The sequence below is a fragment of the Sinocyclocheilus rhinocerous genome, unplaced genomic scaffold (genome assembly GCF_001515625.1).
Source record: "Sinocyclocheilus rhinocerous isolate Xijiao unplaced genomic scaffold, SAMN03320098_v1.1 scaffold3662, whole genome shotgun sequence".
Classification (NCBI taxonomy): domain Eukaryota; kingdom Metazoa; phylum Chordata; class Actinopteri; order Cypriniformes; family Cyprinidae; genus Sinocyclocheilus; species Sinocyclocheilus rhinocerous.
The window spans coordinates 276,026-289,763 of NW_015629036.1; the positions used below are offsets into that span (position 1 = coordinate 276,026).

The 13,738-nt window shown below is 44.3% G+C and overlaps 1 protein-coding gene across 1 annotated transcript; it reads left to right on the top strand.

The window, feature by feature from the left end:
• Window positions 1-1,031: 1,031 nt before the first annotated feature.
• Window positions 1,032-13,515, top strand: LOC107738568 (zinc finger protein 184). Its single transcript, XM_016550334.1, has 9 exons — window positions 1,032-1,103; window positions 2,295-2,497; window positions 2,585-2,680; window positions 3,812-3,907; window positions 3,996-4,106; window positions 4,321-4,453; window positions 5,246-5,882; window positions 5,980-6,011; window positions 11,107-13,515. Exons 1-9 carry the CDS (start codon window positions 1,067-1,069, stop codon window positions 12,456-12,458), a joined length of 2,697 nt encoding a protein of 898 aa, XP_016405820.1. The 5' UTR covers window positions 1,032-1,066; the 3' UTR covers window positions 12,459-13,515.
• Window positions 13,516-13,738: the final 223 nt, after the last annotated feature.

Below are 13,738 nucleotides of genomic sequence, written 5' to 3' on the forward strand. Positions count from 1 at the left end.
TAATTACTACAACAGAGAATCAACACGCAAACGCAAGTGAGAGAAATAGACAAGTAATTTATATATATATATATATATTATAAATAAAGGAACTCCTCTGTAATGACACAGTTTAACCACTATAACCCTATAAGCACACGGCAGCGTCCCTCAGTATTTTCGGACCTAATTACTTACTTTTATAGGTTTTGCATTCATATTCAGAGATGATCAAAGAATAATGTTTTTGTCAACGCTCACGTATTTTCCTTTTTTAAATGTTGATTTGAAGTGTCAAGTCTTTCAAAACCTTCATATAGACAAGTAATTTATATATATATATATATATATTATAAATAAAGGAACTCCTCTGTAATGACACAGTTTAACCACTATAACCCTATAAGCACACGGCAGCGTCCCTCAGTATTTTCGGACCTAATTACTTACTTTTATAGGTTTTGCATTCATATTCAGAGATGATCAAAGAATAATGTTTTTGTCAACGCTCACGTATTTTCCTTTTTTAAATGTTGATTTGAAGTGTCAAGTCTTTCAAAACCTTCATACTATTTACTATTAGATACTTAACCGCTTCACTGTGTTGTATTCAAATATTGATTTTATTTCACAAGTTTGAGAGATGCTTGAAGTGAACTTAAATCATGTGACTTTTTATGTGTTGTTTTTTTCTCTTCAAAATATTTTCTTAACTGGGAAGGGACATGTTTGTCATCATATTTTAAGAAATAAAGTGATGTTTGATCGGTCATCATATAAAACTACAATACAACAAAGATTTTCTAATGAGACATGTTCCTCTTAAATAAATAAATAAATAAATAAGAATGGTTTACGCTCATTTTTTTCCTAAAACGACAGTCACATGCGTGTGTATGTATATATATATATATATATATATTCTAAAATGTAATGTATTTTCATTCTCATTTATTATTCTCAAATCCCATTTTCTCAAACTATTTTCTTCTTCTTAAGGATTTTAAAGCGGCGCTTTTATTTTGACTCTTCCAGACCGGATGTGACGTCACTCACGCAGCCTAGTGAAGCTTCAACAACGTTCCCTATGGACGAAGAAAACTGCGCTGAAATCCCGAACGCAGGTAATTAAACCACCGAGAGCGGGTTTTCTGTAGACTCTGTGACAGCAGGTGCACTGATCAGTCGAAGCGCGGAGAGAACGTGTGATCAGCGCAGAATAAACCAGCTCCTGGGACACTGCGACATAAGCAGTCTGGATGCGTGGGATATCAGCACGACTCGCAGCATTTCTGCCGCAATATGCAGCTGTGCGTGTTACACTAGAGGCACGTGACCTCGGGAGCATTTGTGTACACGTTTAATACAGCGTCTAACAGCGAGATGTGTTAAGATCTCAGTCGTCGGGTTTGTTAATCACACTGGGAATGGAAGAGGAGTGAGGGCAGTGCATTGTGGGATACGGTTCTCCATCTGTATGCATGTTTATGGTTGCACACTGGTGCCTTGTCCTAATACCCACACTTGTCCACTTGACTACTTGTATGACGTATTTCCTGTATTTGGCCCAAGTGAGCATGAAGACCACAAGTGTGTCGAACTTTTCATTAGCTGAATGGACGCACTTATAGTGTTGTAAAAATGCAAGTGTATAACTTTATTTTAATTTTTAAATACTTTGCATTTTGTAAAATTATGGTTTATTAACGTCTACACCGATCACAACCCTAAACCTACCCTTACAGTAATGCAGATACAGTAATTGTGTTATATTCGCGGTTGTAGCTAGAATGGATACAGCTACAGGAAACCAACAATAAATAATTTTTTCTACCTATTAGATTGTTTTATTAAAGTTTACTGTTTTACTTTTTGTAATTAAAAGACAAATATTTTGTCATTGAAAATTTCTTCAAAATAGTATTAAAATATCGTCTCGTTCTAGTGAACCAAGTGTCTGTGTTTTGTCTCATCTCGTGAGCTAAGTGTGTGATATAGATTTCATTCTTTAGGTCAACCATATATTCATGAAAAAAATCAGTTAGAATAAGGAAAGCAATAACTTTGCCATAGTATCCTTTCACATGTTAACAGTCATTGCATGTGCTGCCCAATCAGCCCGAGCTTCGAGATCGTGTGGGTTTAGTGTGTGTTAAGGGCACTGCGCTTCGGCGTTTTTAAGACCTGCGACAGTCTTGCGCACTTACTTCGTGTCGCGCGCACGCGCTCTCAAGTGGCCTAGAGCGCAAGTGTGTGTATTTGGACAAGGCATGAGTCTCTGCTGGAGTTTGCTCAGGCTGTCTGTGTCTCCGCAGGCGGCGTTCTTCCTCTGGCGTCTCTGCGGCTGCTGGTTCCTCCGCTGCACCTGATGTCTGCCTTCATGTGGCAGGTGCTGCAGCAGAAGAGCGTGATGCATTATGGGAAGCTGGAGGAGTTTGTTTCCATGGTGACGGAGACGCTGCCGCAGCTGCTGGGCTACAGACAGAGAGTGCAGCTGATGCTGGGTCTGAGAGCCAGGGTGCGTGCGTCTGATGGTGAAACACACTGGCTGTGTGTGTGTGTGTGTGTGTGCCTCCAGCTCCTAATCTTGTGTGTTTTCCTGCAGATGGTGTTGGAGTTGTGTCGTGGTGCAGTCAGTGTCAGATCCGTGCAGCTCCATCTGGACAAAATACAGATTCCAGCAGCTCTGCCTGGACACTCGGTACTGACTCGAATTAATGCGTTTAGTGCATTTAGTCATTAGTTAACACGCATTCATCATGACTCTTATATTGTGCATTATGTTTATTCATGTCACTGCTTTTGATAACACTTTATTTTAGTGTTGTTGTTACACATTACTGTAGTAAAGACTAATTACAAGCAACTAACCTTAAACCAAAGCCTAATCCTGGCCCCATAGTCAGTACATGTGGTTAATTAACATTACGCAGTATAGTTACAGTGTAACAAGAACAAAAGCAGATCTCCAGAAACCCATAATCTGAATGTTTCTATACTCTTCTAGTCACATTGATAAGATAGTTTACATTTGGATTTGATATATGTGAGCCTGGAGCACAAAAGCAGTGTTAAGTCGCTGGGGTATATTTGTAGCAATAGCCAACAATACATTGTATGGGTCACAATTATACATTTCTCTTTTATGCCAAAAATCATTAGGATATTAAGTAAAGATCATGTTCCATGAAGATATTTTGTAAATGTCCTACTGTAAATATATCAAAACTTAATTTTTGATTAGTAATATGCATAGCTAAGAACTTCATTCGGACAACTTTAAAGGCGACTTTCTCAATATTTTGATTTTTTTGCACCCTCAGATTCCAGATTTTCAAATAGTTGTATCTCAGCCAAATATTGTCCTATCCTAACAAACCATACATCAATGGAAAGATTATTTATTCAGCTTTCAGAAGATGTATACATCTCAATTGTGAAAAATTGACACTTAAGACTGGTTTTGTGTGTATCTCAGCCAAACACTGTCCTATCCTAACAAACCATACATCAATGGAAAGCTATTTATTCAGCTTTCAGATGATGCATAAATCTCAATTTAGAAAAATTGACCCTTATGACTGGTTTTGTGCTCCAGGGTCACACATGGTTTTATGTGAGTATATGTAGACAGGGAATGTTGATATATGTTTAGGTTTGCGCTGATTTTGAGGATTATGAATAATTATGCATTATAAAATATAGACGGTTTTGGTTTCAATCATAGCATTTTGATATCGTGGTAAACCTAATACCTGTTTCTGATGAATCGAGGCCTGTCGCAGTGGAAGGTTTTGCTCTTTGATGTGAATGCATCTGTGTGTGTTTCTAGGCTCCTGATGCTGATCTGAGAACATCCCTCACTAACTTCAGAGCTCTGGTTCTGGCGCTGCTGAAGGACCCGGTGGAGAAAGCCTATTTCTTCCAGGTCAGACACTCATCATGTTGATCCTCAGCGTGACTCGCGGCTGATCTCGTGTGTTTATGTGTCCCGTCTGTCTGTCTGTCTCACACAGGAGGTGTTTCCGGTGGAATATGGAGCGTGCTTCGACACGGCGCTGAAGGAGCTGATGTGGGAGCTGCTCTCCTGTCTGGAGAAACTGCTTCCTGTGCCAGGCTTTCAGAAAGTACAGCAGCGACTCTCTGCTTTGTGTTTGTGTGTGGTAGAAGTCCAGTGTGTGAAACAGATGTCTCTAATCATATGGAGTCACACTCATCACACGCTGTGACTCCGTGTGGTGCCGCAGAAATGACACACTTAACCTTTTCTGGCACAGCATGTGTAGCACAGAAGGTGATTTGCGTTCTCTCTCTGTGTGTGTGTGTGTGTGTGTGTCTCAGACGCTGGTGTGGCTCAATCCTGCTCCCGCTGGTCTGGAGGACTGTATGCGGAGCGACCCGAACGACCTGCGCCGCCTCCTGCAGCAGCACCAGCTGTTTGGAGCTGCAGAAACTCACAGCTGGCAGAAAGTGGGTATGGAAACCAACTATTTCATATGTGTTTAACTCTTAAAAAATGGGCCATAGAGCAACTCATCTGCCAGGATTTGGACATTTTGTTATTATGCACCTTATGTTTAAGGTAAGAGTGGCACGGGTGTTATTAAAGGGGTCCTATTATACTTTTTCAACTTTAGTTAGTGTGTAATGTTGCTGTTTGAGCATAAAAAAGATCTGCAAAGTTACAAAGTTCAAAGTCCACTTCAAAAGGAGATATTTTATTTAACAGAAATCACTTTTCAAAAACTACAACGAACGACTCGTTTGGACTACAACGCATATTTTCCGGGATTTGTGATATCACAAATATCGACGAATGGGACGAGACCTGGTTGAGCTGCACTAGATGGGGAGAGAGGTGTTGTAATAATGTAAAATATGTGAAAATTAATGTGTTTTTCGAACAACCTAGTATGAGAGCCTGTTCTAGTACACCCAAAAACAAAATCCAGACTTTGTAAAAGAGCATAATAGGACCTCTTTAAACCGAATGTGTGACTTCCAGTGTCCTTCACTCTCAGCAGTACAAAAACATTCTGCTTGATATTGGAAACTGGTAGTTGTTTTCATATTTTAATTTATCATCATAAACACACTGCGTTTACTGCCCTTTTCTGTTCTACTGACAGCCCTGTGCATGGATAATAATTTCTGGTTTTAGATTTTTTGCTCTGTATATTTTGTAGTGAAATAATTTCAGCATTTGGAGTTGTTCTGATGAGCAGCTGTGATATGCCTGTGTGAACGGCGTTGTGTTCTCTCTCAGGAGCTCTTCCTCGCTCCTCTGGCGACTGCATCGTCTCCTCTCTGTCCATCCCTCCGTCTGCACGCATGGCTCTCGCTTCGGAGCCGCTTCTGTACCACATCCAGCCGTCGTCAGCCGCTCTGGGTCAGCTGGGCTCGGACACCATCATCGTCACAGACTACACAGAGGTGGAGCTCAGCAGCCAGGAGGAGTCCGAGGAGCTGATGGAGAAGAGCGTGGAGGTGCTGCTCGTAGACCAGAGTCCTGCTGTATTAGCAGAAGAACCTGCGCTTTTCACTGACAAACCAACACAAGCTGATGTTTCTCACGGAGCTGCGAGCGACGCCCCAGCGACAGCATCACATAATGAGACGCAGAGTGACGACAATCTACGGGACAAAGTCTTGACGGATGAATCCAATCAGCTGACCCCAAATGATGAGAGAGACAGGGCTGACATCTGTCCTGCTGCAGGAAGTGATGCGTCTGCACCACAGGAAGTCAAAACGCCCAAATCCGACGTTGACCAGAAACCGCCGCAGCGGAGAGGCCGAGGAAGACCGAGAAAAACTACAGAGACGACTGACCAAACAATCGTGGTAAAAACACCACGTCGACGAGAGCGACCGGTTAAACTGGAGAACAGTGCAGAGGAATGGTGAGACGTGAGATGAGACTCACTTCCGCAAATCAAGCAGCATGTGCTGCGCTTCATTTATCAAGAATAAAATATTCTTACGGTTTTTTTGTTTCAGGTGTGCCGTCACACCACATGGAGAGCGTAAAGGTAACGTTGTGCTTTCACTACACATACAGCAGATGCAAAAACTATTTGAACTCAACGTTTGTATCATATGCAGTCATATAACAGCAGCTAGTGGTTTTGAATGGTTTACATTAATCGATTCGATTAATCGAATGCGATTGTCATGCGTATCTTGTCAGTAAAGCCGGTTCTGTGATCAGTAGTAAATCTCCATCACGTGCTTTCAGATGGAGCAGCATTTACTACACAGAGACGTAGTTCACTGACAAACTACGCAAAACTGCATTCATAATCGCGCAATTATGAAATCGAAGAAATCATTCTGCAAGTATGAAAGCTGTTTGCGTAGCTTGTCAGTGAACTATGGCTCTGTGTAGTAAATGCTGCTCCATCTGAAAGCACATGCAAATACCACTTTTAATAACATGTTTTTACTCCAAACTCACTTCATAACGTCAGTCGAGTGTTTGAAATAAATCCTTCTGTGAGATGATGTGACTTCTTACACAGAATAAGGCACGCAACATATTTCATAGTATTCTAAGCAGTGATAAAGGCATTGCATTATTATATACTTTATTATAATGAAAATTATAATAAGATGAACCATATATTGTCGTAGTCGTGTGTTTATTAGTCACGGTGAATCAATGAAAGCAGCTAAATCTACTGTTTCTCTTTGAAGCATACGTTTCGGTGTCTCACTATGGTATACGCCTCTTCTGCGTATTCCTCAGAAGCCCAATTCCATTACGCCAGCCCCAATTGGCTGGCAGACATAACGTTGCGTCAGGGAGTGGCTCCCTCCCCTTGGTATAAAAGGAGCGACGCAACGTCATCACGACATTCAAAAAACTCTTCTCGCTTCACACCAGAAGCCTACCCAACTCTAGCCATCAACTAGTCTCCACGCTGGTTGCTGGCTTATCATTTTGGTACTGTACTTATAGTTGATTTGTTGGCCACCACGCCGCTTTCGCCCACCCCTCAGTCGGCACTCCAGCTCATTGTTAGGGTCATTCAGTACCGCAACTATGGCTGCAGCAATGCAGACTACCCTAGCTAGCGAGGGAGATCCGCGGCTTTGCTCATGCGGGAACAAGATCTCATGCGAAGACACACACCAGGTCTGCTCTGCATGTCTTGAGCTGAAACATGCCCAAATGGCGATCGAAAGTCCCGGCTCCTGTGAGCACAGCGCGCGTTTCACCATGAAGAGCCTCCGTCGCAGGTTAGCACGCCAAGCTAGCTTGTCTGGCCAGGATCCCCTCATGTCAGCTATCCCCGCTTCGGTTTACGCCCCTAAGGTATCTATTCCTGTGGAGCTGCCCATCACGGCTCACAGCCCCCCAGTTCGCTAGTCCCCGACCCTCAGTTGTTCAGCATTCAGCAGAAAGTTCAGTTCAGATGTTTGCAGATGTTCTGTGGGGAAACCAGAGCCAAGTTGGGCCAGGGGATGCAGAGCAGTGAAGAGAACGAGAGACGATGCAGTGGTGCACACCCACCCACTAGCACTTTACATGCTCAAAGTTCAATAAAGTTTTCACTGTTTCCCCAACAGATGTTGCAAAATATAATGCCCCAAAAAATGTTGCAAAACACTTTATCAGAACACAGCATAACACCACTTCGGGGAGTCATCGCTCTGCTGAAGGCGGTGAGCCACGCAAACTCTGTCCAAGCGGCAAGTGTTCGCGCATGTGCAGTACAGACCACAAACTAATTTTCGACTCGGCCACACACGCAGTTCAGAGCGCAACTGTCTTTTTAATGGAATAGTGTATGTTACAAAAGCTTTTTATCTTGAATCTTGAAAAAATTTACTCAACTGTTTTAAATATTGATAATCAGCAAATCAGCATATTATACTGATTTCTGAAGATCATGTGACACTGAAGACTGGAGTAATGATGCTGAAAATACAGCTGCGCAAAGCTTTTTATTTCGGATAAATGCTGATCTTTGGATCTTTCTATTCATCAAAGAATCCTGAAAAAAAAATGTGCTCAACTGTTTTAAATATTGATAATCAGCAAATCAGCTTATTAGAATGATTTCTGAAGGATCATGTGACTCTGAAGACTGGAGTAATGATGCTGAAAATTTACCTATGTATGATCACAGGAATAAATTACATTTTAAAATCTATTCAAATAGAAAGCAATTTTAAATAGTAAAAATATTTCAACATTTTACTGTTTTTGCTGTACTTTGGATCAAATAAATGCAGCCTTGGTGAGCAGAAGAGAATTCTTAAAAAAAAAAAAAAATTTAATATCTTACTGTTCAAAAACCTTTGACTGGTAGTGTAGGCTGATTATTTTTATAGATTGAAACAAATGTGCTTTAGCCAAAAAAAAAAAAAAGTATGAAAAGTGCTGCACAAAACAAAAGAAATTTGGGAAATGGAAATGTTGCTGGAGTCGGGCTCTTCAAAAATGCTAATTCATTCTCTGCCAGCAGGAGGCGCTTTTAGAGTGATAAAACTAGCGGTTTCCCTGGTAACGGCTGTAATCAAATCAGCTCCGCTCATGAACGCTACTTTATCAGATAAAAATGAAAATGTCATCGAAACTTTTCTGAAGACAGTCGGTTCCCTTCAGAGATACATTCATATAAAACACCCGCGACGTGTTTTGATTTTGAAACGTGCGGTGCTCATGTTTATTCAACGAAGTCAAATGCTTCAAAAAAATAAATGTATGGGAAACACTGGTAATCGAAATATGTTTAAAAATCATATCACCGTTATTGAAAAAAATTATATAGCGATACATATTGATATTGAATTATTGTCCAGGCCTAAACCTAATCCTGCTTTTATGCCCCGCCCGGGGAAGCTGATTACTTAACAGCGTTTATCCCACTGGATAGTGGAGGCAATTTCTCTTGCATATTCCAGTAAGGGTCTTACGCCTCCGACTGGTTTACGTGCTCACTCAACGAGAGGAATGTCGACGTCATGGGCTCTCTTTAAAGGGGTCACGCTACAAGATATCTGTGAAGCAGCGAGTTGGTCCACACCGCACACATTTGCAAGGTTCTATAAACTGGATGTTACAGCTCAAACATTTGCACATGCCGTATTGAGCGTTGGATCTTGAGTGTTGACTTAACCAGCCCTATAATAGTTCTTTGGTTGGCAGGAGACTTTGAGACAGGCTATCTGGCAATACGGGAGTTAGGATATCCCATAGTGAGACACCGACACCTATGCTTGAAAGAGAACAATAGGTTACTTGCATAACCCTGGTTCTCTGATAGCGTTAAGTGAGGTGTCTCACCTGATCACCCTCCTTCCTGTGTGAAGCGAGGAAGAGGTGTGCTTGTTTTGAATGTTGTGATGACGTTGTGTCGCTCTTTTTATACCAAGGGGAGGGAGCCACTCCCTGATGCAACGTTATGTCTGCCAGCCAATTGGGGCTGGCGTAATGGAATTGGGCTTCTGAGGAATACGCAGAAGGGGCGTATCCCATAGTGAGACACCTCACTTAATGCTATCAGAGAACCGGGGTTACGCAAGTAACCTATCATTATTCAGCAACCGCTATAGGGATTTCCTGGGTTTCTTCTGCGAGGCGTATTTGGAGTTTCAGCGCGAGAGCGCCCTCTGGCCTTCGGATGGAGATTTACTGCTGATCACAGAACCGTGTTTCACTGAAAGATACGCATGACAATCGCAGCTTCTGCCTAATCACGATTTATCGCATTTGCGATTTAATTTCAATTAATCGTGCAGCCCTACTGCCCTGCAAAGTTTAGTTTCAACCCAATTAAACACATCTGAACTAGCTAATCAAGGCCTTGCTGGGCAAACTAGAAACTTCCAGGCAGGTGTGATGAAACATGTTGGAGCTGAACTCTGCAGGCCCTCCAGGGCCGAGTTTGGACACCCCTGCTTTACATGATACACCACTAAAGCTACTAGTAAAGGATGATAACAATAAATCTGATTTTCAGCAACAATCTGACGACCTCCAGTGAAGCACTGCTTAATTACAGTTATAAATGTCACGCTACAAGATATCTGTGAAGCAGCGAGTTGGTCCACACCGCACACATTTGCAAGGTTCTATAAACTGGATGTTACAGCTCAAACATTTGCACATGCCGTATTGAGCGTTGGATCTTGAGTGTTGACTTAACCAGCCCTATAATAGTTCTTTGGTTGGCAGGAGACTTTGAGACAGGCTATCTGGCAATACGGGAGTTAGGATATCCCATAGTGAGACACCGACACCTATGCTTGAAAGAGAACAATAGGTTACTTGCATAACCCTGGTTCTCTGATAGCGTTAAGTGAGGTGTCTCACCTGATCACCCTCCTTCCTGTGTGAAGCGAGGAAGAGGTGTGCTTGTTTTGAATGTTGTGATGACGTTGTGTCGCTCTTTTTATACCAAGGGGAGGGAGCCACTCCCTGATGCAACGTTATGTCTGCCAGCCAATTGGGGCTGGCGTAATGGAATTGGGCTTCTGAGGAATACGCAGAAGGGGCGTATCCCATAGTGAGACACCTCACTTAATGCTATCAGAGAACCGGGGTTACGCAAGTAACCTATCATTATTCAGCAACCGCTATAGGGATTTCCTGGGTTTCTTCTGCGAGGCGTATTTGGAGTTTCAGCGCGAGAGCGCCCTCTGGCCTTCGGATGGAGATTTACTGCTGATCACAGAACCGTGTTTCACTGAAAGATACGCATGACAATCGCAGCTTCTGCCTAATCACGATTTATCGCATTTGCGATTTAATTTCAATTAATCGTGCAGCCCTACTGCCCTGCAAAGTTTAGTTTCAACCCAATTAAACACATCTGAACTAGCTAATCAAGGCCTTGCTGGGCAAACTAGAAACTTCCAGGCAGGTGTGATGAAACATGTTGGAGCTGAACTCTGCAGGCCCTCCAGGGCCGAGTTTGGACACCCCTGCTTTACATGATACACCACTAAAGCTACTAGTAAAGGATGATAACAATAAATCTGATTTTCAGCAACAATCTGACGACCTCCAGTGAAGCACTGCTTAATTACAGTTATAAATGTCATTGCAGTAATACACATGTTGGACAGATGTTGATGAACAGAATTTCAAGCTTGTTTTCCTCTCGTTTCTCACAGATGGCTCTGACGAGCCGCCCAGCAGACCTGAAACACCTGCGAACGGAGCAGAAATTTCTACCGGCCCATATCGCACACGGAAAACCTGCAAAACCGAGCCGCCACCCACCGACAACCCTCGCGCTCGGCACGCATGCGACACCTGCGGCAAGAAGTTCACGCGCAGGTCCGATGTCCAGCGGCACCAGCTGACGCACACGGGCGAGCGTCCCTTCCACTGCAGCCAGTGTGAGAAGACGTTCCAGCACGCCTGGGATCTGACCAAACACTGCCGCAAGATGCACGGCGAGGCCAGCTTCACCTGCCGGATCTGCCAGAGCGCCTTTGCCAACCTGCGCCTGCTGACGGCGCACCACAAGAAGAGCCATGCCGGCGAGCTCCCGCACTACTGCTCCATCTGCGGCGAGGCCAGTCCCACGGTCAGCGCGCTCGTGATACACCGCAAGACCCACAGCGCCACGCAGCAGTACCGCTGCGATCAGTGCGGCGAGGGCTTCGACACGCTGCTGCAGAGATCCCTGCACCGTCAGAGCCACCGCAGGCGCCACCAGTTCAAATGCCCGCAGTGCGAGAAAACCTTCACGCGGCGCACCGACGTCAAGAGACACCAGCTGAGCCACACGGGCGAGCGCCCGCATCAGTGCTCCGTCTGCGGGAAGCGCTTCGGGCTCCGCGCCGGGCTCCAGAAACACCTGGTGACGCACACCGGCGAGCGTCCGTTCCGCTGCCCGCACTGCATGAAGAGCTTCACGCAGCTGTCCATCCTGCGCCGGCACGAGCGCATGCACACCGGCGAGCGGCCCTACCTCTGCTCGCAGTGCGGGAAGCGCTTTCTGTCGCTCGGGGAGCTCATCAAACACGATAAAACGCACGCAGACGAGCGGCCGCATTCGTGCCCGCAGTGCCACAAGGGCTTCAAGTTCAAGCGCGCTCTCCAGGAGCACCTGCTGTCGCACAGCGGCGCGCGGCCGTTCCCCTGCGTCTACTGCGGGAAGATGTTTGCCAAGCCCTTCGCTCTGACCAGACACCACCTGATCCACACCGGCGAGCGGCCCTTCTCCTGCGGTCACTGCGAGCGCACCTTCCTGACCTCCACCGAGCTTGCGCTGCACGAGCGCATCCACACCGGCGAGCGGCCCTTCTGCTGCGCTGCGTGTCCCCGGCGCTTCCGCAGCTCCTCGGAGCTCGCCAGACACCGCCGCAGTCACTCGCAGGAGCGGCCCTACCGCTGCGCATACTGCCCCAAAGCCTTCGCCAGCGCCGCCAAACTCAAGAACCACACCAGGGTCCACACGGGCGAGAGCAAACCCAAACGCCCCGCCGTGACGGAAGTAAGCGTTATTTTAGAGTAAACGGCCGTTCAATCGGGAAGAAAAGCCTTTATTGTGTGATGCGTGTATAGTGTCTGTGTGATTAGAGCTGCTTCTGTTGATGTGACTGCACTGTATTCAACACTGACCATTATGGATAAAGAATTTTATACCATATGTAACCATATTAAATTGTCATTAGTTCTCAACTCAAGAACAGGCACTTCATCATCTTTAATGTGAAACTGAAGAAGACTTTCAGAGGAGCTCATATGCAGTCGGACTGTGAAATGAGAAGCTTCTCTCGTCATGTGGTTCAGATGGAGCTGCAGGTGCTTTATGTTCTTGAGTCATTTATATCTTCAGTAGATTAAGGGTTTATTTTATTATGCATTTTTTCAAAAGTCTATTCATTGGAGTTGTTTTATTAAAATACAAGCAGTACAGAAACATCTAGAACTTCACTCGTCCCAGTCTCTTTCACTAAACATGCATAAATCAATACATGTAAATACAGAAGCTTCTTTAGAAAGGCAAGAAATATGCCACTATTAAAAAAATCACTAATTTAGAAGGTAATTCAATTAGAAATCATCAGATGTGTTAACCTTCATTTGCTGATCTCTCAGAGCCGCTGTGGTTTCACCCTCATCCTCTCATTGTACATCGAGTTTCTTTCGTGTTTTGGAAACATGGACACCAGCAGAAAGTGTGAATGGGAAAGAAGGAAATAAAATGTGGTTTGCAGAACAAGATTAATCTCCTGATAGGAAAGACTGTGAGCGTCTCTGCGCTTCTGTTCTCTCGTCGTGACCAATTAGTTCTGTATCTGGTGGTGGTCTTTCATCTGAAGTGGGACACACGGAAAAAGACACAAGAGGCTCCATGAATAAGCGCCTCACAAAAACACGGTCCGTCGTCATGAGAACCTCTTTTGTTCTTGTTCTCTATGCAGAAGAGACTCACACGAGCACTGAGGGATCTGTCCGTCTGTGTTTCTGTCGGTGTTTGTGTTCATGCGGACTCTGATTCTCAGGGTCAAACGGAGTGCGTTTCTTCAGATGTTTGTAGGCACATTAGAAATGGCGTGGGTTGGTTAAGGGTTTCCTTGGTTGGCAAGTTGTGTTTTGTAAACAGACACCAGCAGAAAGTGTGAATGAGAACGAAGGATGAAGTGATGGTGAGCGTGTTTGAGAGCTGAACTAACCATCTCAAGCTTTCTTCTCTGATTCGGTCCTCCCTTCACGCTGTTCATATGAAATTAATCAGAAACACACACACCTGATCTGAAAAGTTTAATAGTTGTAACGGCTTTGTTTGGG

What these genes read in the sequence shown, in the direction of transcription:
- LOC107738568 (XM_016550334.1), top strand. Translation starts at nt 1,067, where the DNA reads ATGGACGAAGAAAACTGCGCTGAAATCCCGAACGCAG. An exon ending in GAGAACAGTGCAGAGGAATG is followed by an intron (nt 5,883 to 5,979) that starts GTGAGACGTGAG and finishes TTTTTGTTTCAG; the next exon opens with GTGTGCCGTCACACCACATG. An exon ending in ACCACATGGAGAGCGTAAAG is followed by an intron (nt 6,012 to 11,106) that starts GTAACGTTGTGC and finishes CGTTTCTCACAG; the next exon opens with ATGGCTCTGACGAGCCGCCC.